The 20,547-nt window shown below is 39.7% G+C and overlaps 2 protein-coding genes across 19 annotated transcripts in view; both read left to right on the top strand.

Annotated features, from left to right (window-relative positions):
• Positions 1-20,547, top strand: part of Txndc16 (thioredoxin domain containing 16) — an 85,104-nt gene that overhangs the window by 42,696 nt on the left and 21,861 nt on the right. For 15 of the 18 annotated variants that reach the window (XR_001781157.2, XR_001781156.2, NM_172597.3 and 12 more), the window contains 7 exons: positions 4,252-4,342; positions 7,468-7,618; positions 10,963-11,129; positions 11,449-11,509; positions 13,801-13,924; positions 14,473-14,616; positions 15,463-15,522. Coding sequence is in view for 16 of the 18 variants with exons in the window: in NM_172597.3 (NP_766185.1) it covers positions 4,252-4,342; positions 7,468-7,618; positions 10,963-11,129; positions 11,449-11,509; positions 13,801-13,924; positions 14,473-14,616; positions 15,463-15,522 (798 nt within the window). In the remaining 2 variants the exon portion in view is untranslated. Of the gene's footprint in view, positions 1-1,914; positions 2,102-4,251; positions 4,343-7,467; positions 7,619-10,962; positions 11,130-11,448; positions 11,510-13,800; positions 13,925-14,472; positions 14,617-15,462; positions 15,523-20,547 lie in introns of those variants that run through there. The other 3 variants (XM_017316187.2, XM_030248016.1, XM_006519526.3) reach the window with 2 other exon arrangements.
• Positions 151-1,818, top strand: Gm34362 (predicted gene, 34362). Its single transcript, XM_006519909.3, has 2 exons — positions 151-288; positions 1,451-1,818. Exons 1-2 carry the CDS (start codon positions 151-153, stop codon positions 1,739-1,741), a joined length of 429 nt encoding a protein of 142 aa, XP_006519972.1. The 3' UTR covers positions 1,742-1,818.

Below are 20,547 nucleotides of genomic sequence, written 5' to 3'. Positions count from 1 at the left end.
TTTGTGAAGTACAGGGTGATGAAAACTGTGTATTTCATGTTATCGTCTCATGATGGTGCTAGAGAAGGGAGAGAGGTAGTAAAAATACAGGAGGAGGCAGGGTTAACAGCCAAAGGGCCTGGCACAAGAAAAAGAATAAAGGTCCACAGAATGGCCGCTGTATACCAGATGCCAATAGACAATGGTAGAATAGACTGGCATGCTCTAACAAGCACCTCCAGGATGATAGAGTGGAGCCGATCCATTCGAAGGCTTGACAAGGAAGACCGATTGTGGAAGAGGTTTATTGTTTGTTTTTTTGTTTGTTTTGTTTTAAGAAATCTAAAAAAATTTAATAGTTAACAATTGTAGTAAAACCAGGTGTATCCGTAAAGACAGAAAATGCCCCATCATTCTGCTCTCCATGGCTCATCTGTATCTGATACTCCCAAGTCATTGTGTAAACACTGAATGAGATGTGATAAAAACTAGAACCGGACCAGAAAGGCTAAGGGAGCGTGAAGAATGTACATTTCTAGAGCTTGGATTCCAGCTATGAGATGTGGTTTATCTTCCACAGTAGGGCATCAGGAAGTACAGCAGTAGCTTTATCTGCCAGCTACATTGCTCGCTCTGCATGTGTGTGTTGAGAGCAAGTGTCGGGAAGTAAGGGAGTAAGAATGATGTTTGCTGGCTTCCAGATAAACACCAAACGAAATAATGACTTAGAAGTATTCTGTCCTGAGTAATGGAGACGGGATAGAAAGTAGGGAAAAAGATTTCCTTTCTTTCTTAATATGACTTGCTAAGTTGTCTCTTAAAAATTGGTAAAAAATGTATTTATAAATATAGAGTATAGAACACGAAACTTGTGAATTCATCCATGTTTCCCACTAATAAAAAAAACCAATCACACACATTTATGTTACAAGGATATTCAAGGATAACTTGTTCTCTACTATCCCAGTTCTTTTATAAACTTGAATAAAATATACTTTAATTTTTTAAAAGTTTCTTTTCTTTTATGTGTATATGTCTGTGAAAGAGTACACCTAATGAGCGGGTGCCTGTGGAGGCTAGAAGAGGGCACTGCTTCCCTCAGAGCTAGAATTACAAGCTGCCCCATGGGGGGTCCTTGAGTATGGACTCAAGTCCTCTGGAAGAACAGTAAGCTTTCTTAACTACTGAGCCATCTTGCCTTAAATGTAACAGGTAATAAAAGGGATAGGATAACTGTTCAGAATAAAAGTTTTCATGGAGGCTGAGACCGTTTAGCAGTGAGTCGGGCTTTGGTGCGGCTCAGAGTGGGTGTCCTCAGAGCAGAGCGAGTGTTGGAGCTCCGTAGCAACCATTGCTGTTGCCGTGGATGCGGAGGACGGGGCCGGAGAGGCCTTGCAGGCCCAGCCTGGCCCACGGAGCCTGAGTGTGCCCTGAGTAAACCCTCTGCACAGTCGCTTATCAATTAAGATAGAGGAGATTTTTGTTGGGCGACCTGGATACTAACAAGCTGGAGGCCATAGCCCAGGAGATCTATGTAGACCTGATAGATGATTCCTGCCTGGGCTTCTGCTTTGAGGTGCACCGGGCAGTCAAGTGTGGCTACTTCTACCAGGAGTTTGCAGACACAGGTAGCGTGAAGGATTTTGGCATTCAGCCAGTGCAAGACAAAGGAGCATGCTGCTTCCTGCTTTGCTCCCTTCCTGGAGAACCTGAGGATGGGCCCCAGTTGGAGCTGCAGTGTTCACCTCTGGAATTCCAGTAGTCACCACATGAGAGAGGGTGAGACAGTGACCAGGACAATAATACAGACTGGTTCTGTGGCTTGGAGGAATAAGCTAAGTTGGAGAGAAAAGAAATACATAAACAAAGGAAAAGCAAACAAAACTCTCACTTCTCCTTAGAGATCTTAGCATTAAAATACAAAAACAAGACAAAAACAAACCAAAACCCAAAAGAGGAGAATTTAGGAATCCTGAGAATTTAGGAATCCTGTTCCGTTTGAAAGGGTAACCAATGCCAGCTCTGAAATCCTGGACAGGAGGTCCAGAGGCAGCTTGCTGTATTTTGAGCTCTATAAATACACGTGGATGTACAAGGCCCCAGAACTGCCCTCAGTACACAGGTGAGCAACTGTGTACTCAGCCTATAAAATTATTTTGTTTCTCAGATTTTGCATCTGCTTGAAGTCATGGGTTTCCTGTGAAACTTTAGATGCTGTTGATGGTCAGGCCGTGATCAGTCAGCTTCAGTGGACTGCTCCTCTGATTTCTAAGCCTCCAGTTGGGCCTCTTTGATATAAATAGAAGTCAGGCATGAGACTTAAACACTAAAAATATCATTTCCTGTTTGAATTTGGTGGGAAACCCTTGTGCCCTTGCCTATAAAAAGTTCAGAATCACCTGTTTTCTAAAGGTCCAGCATTTTGTGGAGACAAGGCCTTGCCTTTGACTCATCAAAAGACCTGTTTTTGCATCCCACTGAGTGGCAAAGGTTTGGCAAAGGACAAGGTAATTTACAAACAGCTGAAGATTTTGTTTTGATGCTATGAGGATGAAGTGTACCTCCTTGAGTGCGTATCATATCCACCTGGAAGACTCATGTCTTGAATTATATACTGTGGGCATAAATTTGGCAGGACGGTCTTTTCCTACTTTTGAGTTACTGGTGATGTAACCAGCCCATGGGTCCGACTTGATCACTAATGACAGGTCGCTTTCCTCCAGGGGTACCACTGAGCTACAGCAGGACATCATGGCCGAGCAGGAGGCTGTTTGAAAATTGAGCCGGCAGGGGGGCGGGGGACTTTTTCCATCTGCCTTCAGTAATGTGAAAGAGTTTAATGCTAAGAGCTCTGAAACAGTCTTGGCTTATCTGGTATGGTTGCAGAATTTCTTCTTCAGTTGGACAGTCAGACCTCTGCTCTGGTGATTAAGACTGTCTCCACCTCTGCCCTCACAAATGGCAGTTTGTCACTCGGTCCTCAGGACCTCCTTACAGCACGGGTGTGGGGCATTGGGCTATGCACAGACAGGCTGGTCTCCAGTTGAGCTGAGGTCTGAACCCCGGGATGGTCATAATTCACCTATATGACATGGTAGGCATTGCCTTATGCTCCTGGAATTCTGGCTCCTGCCTAAGTTACTGCCCCCCCACCCCCCAAGAGAAGCATGGCCAGAAGTCACATAGACAATGTCCCAAGCTTTTGACCTTCAGGCTAAACTCCTCCCCAGTTACCTAGCAACAATAAAGACCATAAAAAGGGCTGTTCAGCCCCACCTCGCTCTGTCTCACTACTCTCCTCTTACTCTCTTACTCGTTTCTCTCTTTCTTTGCTCTCTTTCCTCTCTCCTCTCTCTTTGTCCTCTCCTCTCTCCCTCTTACTCTTTCTCTCTAGCCTTCCCCCCCCTCTCTTTCTACCTTCTCTCTTTCCCCCTGCATTTCTATAATAAAGCTCTAAAACCATAGAATGTCACTGCTCATCAAGGCTCACTGTGCTTGGAGGATGGGATAGGCTTTCTCCTAATCTCCGGATGGAAGTCCTTCCTGTGCTCCAGTCAAGATCTGCTGCACCGGTGTTGGGAACCTCTCTTCCCTCATCCCTCTCTCCTATAACCCTGGAGCTTTAGCAAAGTAGCACCGGGGCTTCCCGGGGATTTAGGGAAGTAGCTCCATGGCTCCCAGGTAGGGCTGCCCCTTGGCCACCCCCAGAAGAGTGGTCAGAGGCTTGAATGCCCCCCCCCCCCGGGGCTGAGTGGAAAGTGTATGGCAGCCCTCCCACACCCAACTGACCAGAGAATAGGTGAAACTCTGGTGGGGTGTGGGTTTTCTCTACCCCCTTCCCTTCCCCTTCCTGTAACAACAGAATCCTATCCTTCCTCTTGTGTTCATTGTATTGGCCACTCAGGAATCCTATTATGTATCTGAGTGTATGTATATGGGGGAAGGGGTTCTTTACATTTTCTGTGGTTTGTGTTTTTTTTCTTCTATAAATTAGTTCCCACCACCACATGCCCAGGGGTCACTACCTGGCATTATCTCATGCTGGGATCATTGGGGGAGGGTAGTGTGAAATTCATAACTGTCCTTTGTTTTAGAGATTCTTATTTTTTAGTAAGTAATCTGTCCTATACAAATAGCTAATTAACTCTTGTGTTCCCCCTGCCCATATGGCTGTTGGTGTAAATAAATTGCATTTTCCCATTGCTAAATGATAATAAAATAAAAAAAAAAGTTTGCATGGAGTCACATGCTATTTCCCTGTTTCTTCTTCAGAGCATAGAGCAGTCATGGAAGCTGCTTTTGTGTATGGGACCTCTTACCAGTTTGCCTTAACCACAGAAATTGCTCTTTTAGAAAATATCGGGTATGTATGAGAGACTCAGGTCAATGTTTTGATTTTCTGTTGTGGGTATGTTTCATGTTGCTTAGTCATCATTTTCTTCACTGTCAGAGCTTGGGTTTCGCTAAAGGAATCTTACACAGTTGTAAATAAATAGGGAGCCCTGAATGCCTTCACTACCCTGTTGTAAGCCACACTGTGGCATTCCATAGATACAATGGTAGTTTTGGGTAAACCGAGTCATTGTGGACAAGCTGTGTGATAGCGTCTGATGGCCGCCGGAGGGATCTTAGGAACAGACCCGTTCAGAATTAGCCTCTAGAGAGTCTTTGGACTAAAAGTTCTAAAAGTCATATTGTCATAATAGTTACAAGGGCATTTAAGTAGTTTTTGAACAGAATGTTATGGTTTTTTTCTCTAATTCATAATTTATAGGTCTACCTAGAACCCCACTTCTCAGGGCTTTTGGTGGGATAGAATCAATCTAGGATAAATGTTTTTCCTTTAGTACTCAAGATCACAAGTAACCAATGAAATTTAACAGCTTCAAAATTCTTTCCAAGAAAATTCCAAAGCATGGACTTTTGTGACTGTGCCAGAGTTTCTCATGTGACCTGGCTGATCTCTTGGAGCATCAGAGCTGTTATTATTCCACAAACAATTGTTTAAAGGACAGAGATCTTGTGCTTCTGTAGGTTTTAGGCCAATTACAGGAAAGACGAAGACATGTCCTTACAAGGTTGCCTTGGAGACTGAAAAGTGTTAGTGCTAAAGTGAAGGTCTGTGCTCCTGCCGTTCTGCAGGGATTCTCCGTGCTGTTTTTTAACCTGTTTCTGAACTTCCCTTGTTTTGTGTGACATATGCTTTTAAATTTCCAATAGCAATAGACCCTCTCTGAGCAGCAAACAAAGGATGCCTGATTACGGTAGCTTTCCAGCTTTATTTTACGTCAGAGACTTGACTATGACACACACCCCTCACCAGGGTATCCAGTGCTCAGCACTTCACTTTCAGCAGTGGTTGGCGAGCAGTCCAGACTTGCCCTTGGGAAGCTCTGTCCTTTCTTTAGTCTTAGGTAGATACTGCTTGCTGTCTTTGAAATTCACACTTGTTTTCCTTCCTGCAAAGATGTTATGCCTCCCCCTCTGTGTGAGCTCTGTGATCCTCCCTTTCTTGTCCTTCCTTATTTCCACCTGGAGGCAGAATGAAATATTTCTTTGTTCTTTGTAGCATCTTGTAGATTATAGTTTATAAACTTTGTTTTAATTATTCCCCTTATACATCTCTTTTGGCTTCAGCACTTAAAGGATTTGAGTAATCTTATTAGTATTTATTGTTTAACATAAAGCCTTTTTGGTTTATCTTTGATATTAAGTTTAATTACAAATTCTTCCTTTTCTGTCCTCCCTTTAAGCCCTCCCACATACCTCTTTCCCCTTTCTTTCAAATTTATGCCTGCTTTTTAAAAACTGCTATTACATGCATATATGTATTTGTATATGCATATATATTACTAAAGATTGCCTGTTGAGCCCATATAATCATACTTGTATATATGTTTTCAGGGCTGACCATTTGGCATTGAACAACCTATTGGTGTGCTCTTCCTGGGAGGGCCACCTCTCCCACTCCCAGTTCCCCTCAGTTGCCTATAGTTCTTTGCGCAGGGTTGAGGCCTCACGGGCTTTTCTTCATCTAGCTTGGCACACTCCTTGGTCATCCTTGTCCAGGTCACACTTAGGCAGTCATGTTGGTGAGACTTTATGGGTGTAGCTTCTGATCACAATCTCACTGCAACCTTCCTCATCCTCTGGCCCTTACAATCCTTTGCCTCCTCTTCCACAATGTTTGTTGAGCTTTAAGTGTGAGAACATTGGTAGGTTGGGACTGGACTCCACAATTCTGCATTTTGATTGGTTGTGGTTTTCTGTCATGGTCTCTACCTGTTGCAAAGAGAAGTTTCCTTGATGAAGGATGCAGGTATGACAACAAATGTTTGCAGCTTGTTGTTAGGGACTGTACTTGCTTAGGAAATTAGTACTTATAGACTCTCCTCCAATAGTACTGAGTAGAAAGCTAGGTTTCCGGAACCAAGCATGGTCTCCCTTTTGTTGAGTGGATCTTAGATCCAATTAGAGAGGGACTGGTTATTGCCAAGTTATGTGTGCCACCATGAGGGTTATACTGTTATGCTGGTCGTTGTTTGATGTAACATAGACATCATAGCTGGGCAAGATTGTTGGTTGCCTCCTTCCTTCGAAGGCTTGGGTTGTACATACCTTCTGGTCCATGAAACCTAGTCCTCAGAGAAGGGGGTATTCAGCTTCATTCTAGCTCAGGGGGTCTCTGGGTCCTGTAGCATAGAGCTTTAACAGTAGTCATTTAGTAAGTATTTATGACTGTGTTCTAATCACTCACTCTATTAGAAATCACATTGTAACTAATAGAAATAGAAATAGCCTGGTCTGTGTATCTTAATCCTGTAATTCTAGATTTAAAAAATTATTAACATTTGTTTATTTATAGAAAAGAAATTAGTTACTATTTAGTTAAACATGTTATTTTTTGAAATAAAGTATTGTAGTATTAATAAAATACTACATGAAGATTTAAAAAATGATGTTTAAATTTTGGCAAAACTTATCTTCACTGTAAATTTAAGTTCTTATATTGAAATAATGCCAAACTAAAATTACAAACTGTATTTGCCCAGTTTTGTAATTTTTCAGATACAAATTCACAGACGGCCACAACTCTCACATGGCTTCTGTCTTAAGGCATCGTTTAGCTAAAGTTTATTCAAAACAGATTTAGGTTAAACTAAACTTAGAAAATGTGTATTACAAAGCTCCATTTAGGATAGCTGTAGAAAGGCAACTGTATTTAAAGACTATCTCATCTGTGACTGTCTTACTGAAATCTATAACCTAATATAGATGTTAATGTATAAGAGTGTGTTCAGATATTAAGATAGTTTTCTTAAATATTTTCTGTCTTCTTTGTCCAAGTTGATTTTATTTTTAAAGTTAACTCTTAGGTTTTTACTAAATTCAGTGCATGAGAGACATGCAAAATTATGTCTTTTTTGCATTGTAAGAGGACTTCACACAGAATCTTATTAATTGCCTTGTCCTGGTTTATGCTCACAGCTCTGAGAGTATAGAACATGCACATCTCTACTTTTTTCATTGTAAACTGGTCTTGGACTTGACCGAGCATTGCAGAAGAACACTAATGGAACAGCCATTGACCACACTCAATATTCACGTATTTGTGAAGACAATGAACGCACCTCTGTTGGTATGTGTTTTCACTTTACTGCAACAGAGATTCACATGTGAGATTTAGTAAGTTTTGGTTCACAGGTAAGTGTTTATATTGGTGACTATTTTAATTTCCTTCCATGGACATGTTGTTTTCATTTCATAGCATTGGAGAATAATTTCTTGTTAAATGTAGAATATAAAGTGTTTTTAAAATAGTGTTTTATGTTTTGATTTATTGCATCAAAATACCTAAATATAACACACGAGTGGTAATACTGAGTCAGAGTTATAAGGAGTGCAGATCCTTGTGAGTGCTCAGAGTTCGTGAATGTTTTCGCCATCGTTCCAAAACTTGGTAGCTATTAGAACCATAATGTGGTTAGCATTAGCCTTAAAGAGTCCTAGAGACACATTCGATGATGGTGGGCAATACTTTCTCTGAAATGTTAGAGGCTTGTCTTGAGTTTGTGAATACCCTTCAGTAGATTTTCTCACATGATACATCTTTAAAACACGATTCATGTGCTTTACAACTAACAGCACCACAAAGTGTAAATTAAAAGAAGTACAAGTTGCCCCATCTAGTCACTCAGAAAGTGCAGATCAGATGGTCATTATTCCTGCACCTCATGCAGATGGAGTGGGGATGCCTCAGTGGGCAAACTGTAGAATGTCATCTTGTAGTGAGAAGCATTGCATTTAAACTGTATTTGAACATAACAGAAGAAGAAGCTGATAAGCATAAAAGGGGTTATTTTTCTTAGGAACATCTTATCAAGCGCCCTTTAGGAAATACTATCTCAGGTGTCAAGTCATGAGAGCACTAAGAAATCACAGAGTACGTGTCATTTTGGATAGAAGGGGCTGTTTGCTTTTGCCTTGAAGGATGGGGAAATTAACTTCAGGTATTCATTTTCAACTCTGTTCCCCTTGCCTTTCTAATTTTTTGTTAGTACTGTAAAGCTAAAATCTGTACATTTCCGTTTTACTCTGTAGTCACAATGTCAACGTTTGAAATGTAAATGAGCTAAATACCTAATAAAAAATGGAAAAAAAAAAAGCCTGGCTTTACATTTAATGTATGAGGAGTTAGCCTGTTATACTTTCCATGGCTTCATCCTTTTGTTCTTGATTTTAAATAATTTTTTCTTCAGCTGGATCTTGGTTGCAAAGAAGTTTTTGGGTTGTTTTCTTGTTGTTGAGACAGGGTCTCAGTATGTAGCCCAGGCTGGACTTGAACTTGCTGTCTAGACCAAGCTGGCATCCAGCTAGGTATCCTTCTATCTCACATTCCACGTGCACAGTTTAAGAAAAAACAAACAAACAAAACATAGCTTTTTCTTTGTCAGGGAAGAGCTAATATATCTTGCATCCGTTGAAGAATACTCTTTGGATTTGTTTTGATGTCTCATTGAGGAGCAGGAGAGGAGACAGTTCTTCACCACCCGCCTCTGAGTTCTTCGCCATATCTATCCAGCCTGTTTTCCCGGCTTCAATAGGGTACTAGGAATTTTCTGAAGTTTGGGCCAGCAAGATAACTCATCTTACAAAGGTGCCAGCCACCAGGCCTGATGACTTAGCTCCTCCCCTGAGACCATATACAACTACACGCACGCACGCGCACACACACACACACGTGTGCACCCGCATACACACACAGACAGTAAAAGTGCAAACAAGCAAAAACTTTTTTTCTTTTTGTCTACCTACCAGTAGGGGGCAGAATGATAACTTATACTAAACTCAATAGAAAATGTTTTTCTTTTTGTTATGTATATCTTGAAGTTGTACCCTTTTCCTAGTTTCTACTTACGAATTTATTTTTATTGTTTTTAAAAAACAATTTTAAGTAAATACTTGGGAAGGAGATTCTCTGATTTTATTTTATGACGGTAGGAATTATGTGCTACTGATCTTAAAATGAAAAAAAAAAGAAAAAAGAAACTTGAACTTTGAAGATTGCATAGGAGGTTGGGAAGCGGTTAAGCATAGCTGCACCTGAAAGCCAGGCACGCATAAAGTCCAGGATTGCTGTTCTAGTCTCTATGAATGTGCTCTTGGAACTTTATAGTTGAGTGGCGCTTTCTGGAGCTGTGGAGCACAGGGCTCAGCTCTACAAAAGCAATATTAAATTGCTGAATTCCGAAGTGAAGTTTTTCTTTCAGAATTCTCACAGAACGGTGCATGGGTATCTCATTTTCAATTTAAATCTTTTTATCCCCCCTGGAGTGCTGAGGACCTGATGTGGATTCTGAATCCTAGTTAGAGGCTGGAAGTCAGGAAAGCAGGAAAGATCTTAATGCAAAACTGCAGGGAGTGGGGAGTTAGAGGGCTGGAATGAGAACCCAAGTGTTGGCCCAGGGTTTCTGGAAGGGTTTGCAAGGGCCATGAAGACCAGGCTAGCAACTCTGCTCCAGGGGAGGGATGAGGCAACTACGGAGTGCAGGGAACTGACACTGCTCCAGCTAGCATAAGACTTGCCCTGTGGCCCAGGGTAATCTTGAACCTGGGGCAGTCCTTTTAACTCCTACGTTCTGGGATTATAGTCGTGTTCCACAGGGTCTGGCTGTAACTGTATCAGAATTTTTTGCTTTTTTTAAAAAATCAATTTAAACTACAAATTTTGACAGTAAATTTGCGTATGTATTCAATCTCAAATAGATTGAGATTATACCAGATATGAAGTTACCCCAGATAAATTTTTAAAATATTTATTTTTATTATTTTGAATTATTTGTATCCGTGTGTGCCCATTTTATGGTTATGTGTATGTTAGTGCAGGTGCCTATCTCCTAGAACTGGAGTTAGAGGCAATGGTGGGCTGCCCTACATGGGTCCTGGCGACAGAACTTGGGTCCTCCTCAAGAGCAGGAAGTGCATTTAACTGCTGAGCCATTTCTTCAGCCCCAATCCAGACCTATTGTTAAGGTTCCCACCAATGAACACAGATCGGGAAATGGTTAGGCCATCAGCCTAACGGCTAAACCCAAGGACCTTCTGAAGGCTGATAATATTCTCCACAGTGGTTGGTTACTTACACCTGGTAGACAAAAGGAACGCTTCTATCTGAATCCTAAAAAGAACCTTCAGGCACAATCATTTGGTAAAAATGGTAAAAATAGATATATATGTTTTACAGGTTTTGTTTTTTTTTTTTCCCTGAAGAGCATCTTACTTCTTTTTATATATTGAGATCTGGGGTAGTTGAATTAAACTTTTCTTCACATCATTTCTTATAGACTAGTTTCATAGGATACAGTATATATTTATAAAAATTAGTTCCACGTGTTTGTGTGTGTGCGAGAGGGTTTATACAGTCTGTCATGTGGGTTATTACCATAGAATGAGAATGTTTTGCCTTCTTTTTTCTAAATCAAGATGGAAGTGGCTGAAGATCCCCAGCAGGTCTCAACCGTTCATCTACAACTAGGATTGCCACTGGTTTTTATTATCAGCCAGCGCGCTACCCAGGAGGCTGACAGAAGAACTGCGGAGTGGGTGGCGTGGCACCTTCTGGGGAAAGCAGGGGTTCTGCTCTTGTTGAGGTATCTTACCACAGTGCCTTCAAAATAATATTTCTTAGGTTTTGTATGGCAGTCTAATAATAAAAAATCCTTACATCTAACAGATTCCAGTATAGTTAGGACTAATTGCTGAGCAGAAGTCTATACACTTAGCTTGATTAAAATTAAAATTGGACTAGACAATCCAATTGGTATTTATACATGGAATTTCTCAAGCTCACTAAATTGTAACCTATTCATAATTGTTTTTAGAATAAGAATATACTGTTCTGTTTTAGATTTATAACCTGGGTGGCTTCTTTAGACGAGTGAATAAAAATTTATTTTTATTTTTCAAAAGGGACTCCATGGATGTTAACATTCCTCAGCACGCTAATGTGGCCTTCAGAAGAGCAGAGAAGGTTAGTCATTTTACACACTGGTCTGTAATTTTACCTCTTTGAGCTAAAGTAGTCCATGTGGACTAAAGTATTACATGTTTACTATTAGAAAGATCTTTAAATTATCATTGAAAAATGCACAATTGCTTTTTTATTTTCTTACTTTTCCCTAAAATTATATTTAATTATTTGTTTTTGTTATATTATGCCTGCACTTATAAATTGTCTTGAATATCATTGATTTCTTTCTTTGGCAAAATTTCTGAAGGCAAAATTTGCCAAAGGCAATGATTCATTTTATTTTTATTTTTTGAAAACAATCTCTACTATGTAGTCGAGGCCACCCTTCATTTGGAGTCCTCTTGTATGGTATGAGTGCTAGTGTTACTGGTGTATATTATCTCACACACACACACACACACACATACACACACACACACACACACACACACACACACACGCAGGGTGGCCATCTGCTGTTAGTTGATGTACACTTTGGATGCTTCTCTTTCTAGTAATTATGACATCTATTTCTTTTGTTGTTTAGTTTTAGAACTGAAGTTTAGAGGTTTTGTTTTATTTTAGTTCCTAGAAAGAAAAATATTTTTGATAAAAATTTTTTGTTATATATTAGTGATCAAGATAACACATGACCACAAACACTGGTGAGGAAGTTGGGAAAAGAGAAGCCCTTATACACTGCTGCAGGAGTGTATACAGGTGCAGCCGTTAAATCTGGTTAGAAGGTCCTTAAAAAACTAAAAAATAGCCTATTGTAGGCTGGGGAGAGGGATTAGCAGGTGTAATGCTAGCTGGACAAATATGATCTGAATTTGGATCTCCAGAACTCATGAAAAGGAGCCCTCACTAGTGAGTGCCTGTAACCTCAGAGCCCCTCTAAAGAGATGGGAGACAGGAGGATTCCTCGAAGCTTGAAGGCTAGCTTGGTCAGACAACAGAGACCCAGTGTCAATCAAGGATGGAAAGGGAGGACACAAAGGTTGTCTTCCTATCTCCACGCAGCACACCGTCATTCACAAGCATGGGCCTCATCCTAGGTAGGGTTACTAATGCTCTTATGAGACACCATGACAGAAAGCAACTTGGAAAGGAGAAGATCAGTTCATCACTGGACAGGAACTCAAACAGGTTAGGAATGTGGGAGCAGGAGCTAGTGCAGAGGCCATGGAGGGGTGCTACTTACTGGCTTGATCCCCATGGCTTGCTCAGCCTGCTTTTTTATAGAACTCAGGAACTCAGGTGCCCAGAGACGCCACCACCCACAATGGGCTGGGCCCTCCCCCATCGATCACTACTTAGACAGATGCCCTACATCCTTGCTTGTTTAAGTTTGGATCTGGAGGCATTTTTTTTTTTAATTGAGGTTCCCTCTTATATGACCATAGCATGTGCTAAGTTAACATAAAACCACCCAGCACAAATGTCATTGGGAAACTCATGAACATGTGCATGTGCATACACACACTTCATATATATACATATATAAGTGCACCATACACAAAAGGATCAAAAGAAACACAGGAGCTAGAGAGGCAGCCATTGGTTTTAAGAGTGCTTGCTGCTTTCACACAGGCCTGAAGTTCTGTTCTCAGTATCCACGGCCACTTGTAATTCCTCCAGGGGCTTTGATGCTCTGGTTTGGCCTATATGGGCACCTATACTCATGTGCACATGCCACACACACACATACACAGTTTAAGAAATCATCTTTAAAAACATCTAAGGATGAAACTACCATGTGATCTAGCTATACCACTCCTGGACATCTATCTGAAGAACCCCGAAGTCAGCAGACCACAGGGATATTGCACATTCATGCTTATTACTACACTATTGACAATAGCGAGAAGATGGAGTCAGCCTAATGTCCATCAACAGGTGAATAAACAGTGTGGTTGCAAGAAAATGGATAAAACTACTAGAGATATTATGTTAAGTGAAAAAGACTCAAATAAATACTACATATTTCCTCTCACATGCAGAATCTAGATGTGTGTGTTTGTGCATGTATGCATGCATATGTGAAGATTCAGGAAGCTGAGAAGGGACAGTGAGAGAAGAGGAGATCTTGAAGGAAAGGGGAGGAGGGAAGAAGGGTGAAGGGGCTACTTGTAAGTAAATACGGGGTACTGCTTAGCAGGAAGCAGTAGACCAGCAGAGAGGGTGCAAGAAGGTTTCAGGAGGGCAGCAGGGGAAGGAGACCCATAAGCACAGAATGTGCTGACATGTTTGAAAATGTCACAGTGAAAACCTGTTACTCCGAATGCTAACTTGAAAGATAACATTTCTAGGATGTGCCTGTGGAGTTTCTGGTGTTGAATGATGTTGAGTTAATCATTTCCCACGTGAAAAATAATATGCACATTGAAGAAATACAAGAAGATGAAGGCGAAGACATGGAGGGCCCAGATCTGGGTAAGACCCTCCTCCTGCCATTAGTGTCAGTAAAATGGAATCACATTTTATTGGGTGGATTGGTGAGCAGATGTCAGGCTGCTTTCTCTTGCATTTTAGTGTGTACCTTTATTGTTTCACACCAGGCGTCCAGCTTCCCACAGTCTTGCTTTTGTCTTCCACCGGGCTTTCTGCATCTACACAAAGCCATGGCACATTTCATCTTTATCGTTCTTACTAGGAAACAAAATTGTAATTAACACTAGTGTGTTTGTAGTTGTAAATGAGTCTGTTGTCAGCAGTATTAGTAGTAACTTTTCGTAATATCTTAATATTTACATATTAATCACTTCTGGCTCTCATTCTTAGGGCTGACACAGCTTTCTTTGTGTAAGAGCTAGCTTCACTTGTGATTAGTAGATTGAAGAATCTGTTTTCACAGTTAGGTGACTTGCCCGAGGTCACATCAGCAGCAGAGTGGGGGAGCCCACTTTTCCTGTGATGGCTCATGACATTTTAAATATTTAATTATTTAATTATGTAAATTAACTTCTTTTAAAAACATTTAGCTGTTGAAGATGATGAGGTGGCAGGAACTGTTTACAGAGATAGGAAGAAACCACTACCTTTGGAGTTGTCTGTGGAGCTAACAGAGGAGACTTTTAATACAACGGTCATGACTTCTGACAGCATAGTGCTCTTCTATGCTACCTGTAAGTATGAGCTTTGACAGGATGCTATATGACATACGAGGACCCTTGAAAGATGGGTTTTATGTTGCTTTCTAAATAGTGTACATTGTAAGATGTCATAGTTTTTAATGTCACAGTAGACTGCACACTTTGAAGCATTTACTTCTGATTCTAAGAAGTAAAACTTTCTATGCTTCTAGATATATAATTTACAAATTGAAGGTCAATGGTTAAGCTAGAAATTCAGCTAGTTACTTTTCAAAGCTAGTATTAGTGGATATAATTATTTTAAATATATCAACTTCTTAAAAAAGATTGATTTATTTTATGTATATGAGTACACTGTAGCTCTACAGATTGTTGTGAGCCGTCCAACCAGCCATGTGGTTGCTGGGAATTGAATTTTAGGATCTCTGCTCGCTCCGGTCAGCCCCACTCGCTTCAGCTCAAAGATTTATTTATTATTATAAACTAGTACACTGTAGTTGTCTTCAGACACACCAGAAGAGGGCATCAGATCTCATTACAGATGGTTGTGAGGGATTTGAACTCAGGATCTTCGGAAGAGCAGTCAGTACTCTTAACCACTGAGTCATCTCTTCCAACCCATATATCAACACTTTTATAACAGCATAGGAAATATTATCTTCAAGTAATAGCCATTTCACTGTATACAGTATGAATGAAAATATTAGTTGCTTTTGGAATCAATATAAGTGATTGAATAATATTGGGTACTCTGTAGTATGATATCTGTTATTTAGAAATTCTAGTTTTTGTAATTCTCATAAATCTCTCTATGTGTTTATATGTGTGACTTAAACATGGGTGCTTTAATGCCTATTGAATTTTCTGCTTTTATTATAGGGCATGCAGTATCCATGGCATTTCTACAATCCTATATTGATGTGGCAATTAAGTTGAAAGGTAGTATTCTGTGATATGCATGCTTATTTTTTTGTCTGAGTGTGAAACTTTGTAAAACCATCTTAAAGATGCAAAAAAAAAAAAAGATTATGGCACTGAGTTTAAATAAGTAAATAAAGGGGGGATGGTGGTGGTATTTCTAACAGGACTGCTGTAAAATCACTCAGGACTGTTTTATCCTCAGTTCTCGTGTTTCCACATGAGGCTGAAAACTTCCTTTCAAGTTCTGTGAAGAATTGTGTTGTAGTTTTGATGGGGATTGCATTGACTCTGTAGATTGTTTTTGATCAGATGGCTATTTTTACTATGTTAATCTTAATAATTCATGAGCATGGGGGAATCTTCCCATCTTCTGATATCGTCTACATTTTATTTTCCTTAGTGTCCTAAAGATTTTAATCATACAAGTCTTTCACTTGCTTGGCTAGAGTTACCCCAAGATATTATATATATTTTTGAGGCTATTGTGAAGGGTGCTATTTCCATGATTTTGAATCTGTCATATGTGTATAGGAAGGCTACTGACTCTTTTGCAAGTTAATTTTGTAGCCTACTTTGCTGAAAGTGTTTATCGGTTGTAGGAGTTTTCTGGTGGAATTGTTAGGGTCTTATGTATACATAAGTATACTTGTGTATATTACGATATCATCTACAGAAAAGATATGTTGATTTCTTCCCTTCCAGTTAGTATCCTTTCAGGTCTCTTTCAGTTGCCCTATTGCTCTATCTAAGACTTCTAGTACTTTATTGTATTGAATGGGTATGGAGAAAGTGGACACTTTTGATTGTTGCTGATTTTAGTGGAAATGCTTTGAGTTATTCTTCATTTAAGTTGGCATTGGCTATGGGCTTGCTTTTAAGCTGTCTTTATTATGTATGTATGTCCTAATATATTAGGACTTTTATCCTGCAGGGGTGTGGGCTTTGCTAAAGCCTTTTCTCCATCTAATGAGATGGCCATGCTCTTTTTATCTTTCAGCTTGTTTATTACATTTATTGATTTACATAGCTGAATCAAACCCAGCATCGCTGGGATGAAGCCTGCTTGATATGGCAGGTATCTTTTTATGTGTTCTTGGGTTTGGTTTACAAGTATTTTGTTGAGAATTTTTGCAGCAGTGTTCGTAGTGGAAATTGGTCTGTAATTGTCTTGGTTGGGTCTTTCTATGGCTGATGTATCAGTGTAACTGTGGTCTCTTCAAAAGAAATAGACAGTGTTCATTCTGTATCTATTTTGTGGAATAATTTGATGAGTATTGGCATTAACTGTTCTTTAAAAGTCTCATAGAATTTAAGGCTAAAGCCATCTGGTCTTGACTTTTTTTTTAAATGGGAGACATAACAGCTGCTATTTCACTAGGGGTAATAGGTCTGTTTAAATTCCTTATCTGGTCTTGATTCTTGATTTAACTTTTTAACTGGTCTGCATCAAGAAAGTTATCCATTTCTTTTAGATTTTCGCATTTGGTATAGTGGAGGTTTTTAAAATCCATCCTTATGATTCTCAGCATTTCCTCAGTGTTTGTTGTTCTGTGCTCCTTTGTGTTGAGTTTGCTAGTTTGGATCTACTTTCTTTGCTTTTTCTTTCACTTGTCTATGGATTAGTCAATCTTACCATTCTTTTTTCCCCTCCGAGAAACAACTCATTGTTTCATTGATTCTTTGTAATTTTGTTGTGGTATTGTCTATGTTTTATTGATTGCTGCCCTGGGTTTGGCCATTTCTTGCTTTCCACTCCTTTTGGGTGTGATTTTTGTTTGTTTGTTTTTGTTTTTGTTTTAGAACTCTCAGGTGTGTTGGTAAGTTACTAGTGTGAGATCTATCCAATTTCTCTATGTAGGCACTTAATGCTGTGGACTTTCCTCTTAGAACTGCCTTTATTGTGTACCATAAATTTTGGCATGTTGTGACTTAATTTTCAATCAGTTTTAGAAAGTTTTTCATTTCTTTCCTAATTTCCGTCTTGACCTATTTTTATTTAGTAGAGAGTTGTTCAGTTTCCATGAGCTTGTAAGTTTCCTATTGGTTCTGTTGTTGTTGATAAACAGCTTTAACATGTTCAGAGGATGCTGGGTGTTAGTTTTCTTGTGCCTGTTGAAATTTGTCTTGTTTCAAATATGTGGTAAGTTTTGGAGAAAGTTCCATGAGCTGCTGAAAAGAATGTATATTTTGTTTGTGCGTGTGCACTTGCGTTTGGTGAAATGTTCTGTAACTATCTCTTAGATCTATTTAATTTATGATGTCAGTTCCAGTATTTTTGTTTAGGTTTTTTTTGGGGGGGGTCTGGTTGACCTATCTATAGGTGAGAGTTGGGTACTGAAGTCACGCACTATGAGTTAATATGTGATTTAAGCTGTAGCGGTGTTTCTTTCTTTAATAAATTGTGTGCTCTTGCGTTTGGTGCATAGTGTTAAGAATTGCAGTGTCCTTTGGGTAGATTTTTCCTTTGATAAGTATGTAGTGTCCTTTTCTACAGTAATCCTTTCTGATCAGTCTCATTTTGAAGTCTATTTGATCAGATATTAAAATGGCTACACTGGCTTGCTTCATGGGTCCATCTGCTTACAGTATCTTTTTCTATATTTTTCCCTCTGAGGTGATGTGTATCTTTGATGTTAGGATGTGTTTCTTGGTTGCAGCAGAACGATGGATCTTATTTTTAAGTCCATTCTGTTATTCTGTGTCTTTTTATTGGGGACTTGGGACCATTGATGTTGGGAGTTATTAACGAGCAGTGTTTATTGATATCTGTCATTTTGTTGTTGTGATGTTCTTACCCCCCTCCCCCGACCTCTTATTTTGGTTTGGTGGTCTGGGAGTATTTATTCCTTCTGCTTTCTTGGGCGTGGTTAACCTCTTTGAGTGGAAGGTTTTTTTTTTTTTCTATCATCTTTGGTAGAGCTAGATTTATAGGTTGATACTCCTTAAATTTGGTTTTATCGTGGAATTTCTTTCACCATCTGCTGTGATTGAAAGTTTTGCTTAGTAGTAGTCTATGCTGGTATCTGTGATCTCTTAGAATTTATAGGGTATCTGTCTAGGCCCTTCTGGATAGTCTTCATTGAGAAGTCAGGCCTCATTCTAATCTGTCTGCCTTTATATGTTATTTGGCCTTTCTCCCTTGCAGCTGTTAATATTCTTTCTTTGTTCTGTATTTTATTCTTTTCATTATTATGTGTCATAGAAACTGTCTTTTCTGTTCGTGTCTATTTTTGGTGTTCTGTGTGTTTCCTGTACCTTGATAGGCACCTCCTTCATTAGAGAAATTTTCTTCTCTTAGTTTGTTGAAAATATTTTCTATGCCTTTGACCTTTGTTTCTTTTCCTTCCTCTATTTCTGTCATTTGCAGACTTGGTCTTTTTATAGTATCCCAGATTTCATGGATGTTTTGTACCTCAAGTTTAAAAAAAAAAACATTTTCTTTGACCGAGGTCTCCATTTCTTTTATCTTGTCTTCTATGGTTGAGACTCTTGCATTGCTTGTATTCTGTTGGTACCGCTTAACCTCTGAGATTCCTTTTCAAGTTTTTCATTTCTAGACTTTCCATGTTTGTGTTTTCTTTATTGATTGTATTTGCATTTTTAAGTCTTGAACTGTTTCTTCTTTTCCTCTGTTTATTTGTATTTTCATAGATTTCTTTAATGGATTTATGAATTTCCTCTTTAAGGACTTCTACCATATTCATAAAGGCTATAATGAGGCCACTGACTTCCTCAGCTATATTATATTTTTAGGGACTGCTGTGGTAGAGTTGCTGGGCTTTAGTGATGACATTTGTCTTGGCTGTTGGTGATTTTTTTTTTATGCTGATATCTGGGTCCTGATGGTGGGTCTTATCTTTGTTGTGTTGATGCTGTGTTCATTGGTTTCTGTGGCCCTCTCTGGTATTTTCAAGTGGGTTGCCTGGTAGGCAGTGCGTCTGAGGTCCTGCTTGTTGTGACTGCTGGGTGTTCCAGATAGAATGTGGTTTTTGATATCGGGAGCTGATGCTTAGGCATGGAAATGGACTTGAAGCCGGGTTGATGGAGTCCACGGAAGGGAGGAGAGCAGAGTGTTCCACCAGTGTATGCTTATTACCCTGGCATTGGTGGTAGAGAGTGAAGAGAGGCCACAACAGGTAATTTGCTTCTGAGACAGGGATTGGACTAGAGGGTTGGGTTTAGAGAAGGATGAGAATAAAGACCTGAAAATTGCCAACCAACTCCCCTGGTCAGCATGGCAGGATGGGTTCCCAAGGAATGTCTGAGGGTATTGTTGCCTTAGACAAAGGGATAGGTGGTCCAGGAGAAGATTTGTGCAGTCCTCTAGAGATGGGGGTAGACAGGAAGGGAAGGCTATCACTTATGTAGGTGACCGTACATGATCAACTACAGATCTTGGGATGAGGCAGGAGCATTGAATTTGAAGCAGAGATAAGAGAGTGAAGGACTGAAGATCTACCTGCTTCTCTGGCCATTGTGGCTGATGGATTGAAAGGGTTTAGTTTGTTTTGGTTTTTTCTTTCTATAGCTATGACAAACAACTATTACCAAAAGCAACTTAGGAACAAGAGGGTTTATTTCTCCTTATAGCTTAGAGTCCTTCATGAGAGGAACTCGGAAAGGAATTTGGAGGCAGGACTGGATTAGAGGCCATGAAGTAATAGTGCTTACTCTCCTTGGCTTTCTCAGCCTGCGTTTGTATAAAACATAGGACTACCTGACTGCCTAGCTAGGTTGATAGCATCCACAGTGGGCTGTGTCTTCCTCCATCAATCACTAATTAAGACAGTACTCCACAGATGTGCCTACAGGCCAGTCTTATAAAAGCATTTTTCTCAAGTATGATTCCCTCTTTTCAGATAATGCCTGCACCTATGTCAAGTTGATAAAAACTAACTGGCACAATAATATCAATAGCGATAGTATTTTGCATCGGTGTTGATCCCTATACAGGTTAAATATTCCATACTTGAAAAACTGAAGAACAGAAATAGTTTGGATGTATTTAATTTGGAAATAAATTATTTAATTTATTATAATATA

Source organism: Mus musculus, chromosome 14 (genome assembly GCF_000001635.26).
Source record: "Mus musculus strain C57BL/6J chromosome 14, GRCm38.p6 C57BL/6J".
Lineage (NCBI taxonomy): Eukaryota > Metazoa > Chordata > Mammalia > Rodentia > Muridae > Mus > Mus musculus.
This window is presented reverse-complemented; position numbering and strand designations above follow the sequence as displayed.

Coding starts and splice junctions, on each gene's coding strand:
- Gm34362 (XM_006519909.3), top strand. CDS start 151: ATGGCCGCTGTATACCAGATGCCAATAGACAATGGTAGAATAGACTGG. Junction 289..1,450: donor GATTGTGGAAGAGGTTTATT/GTTTGTTTTTTT, acceptor CAATTAAGATAG/AGGAGATTTTTGTTGGGCGA.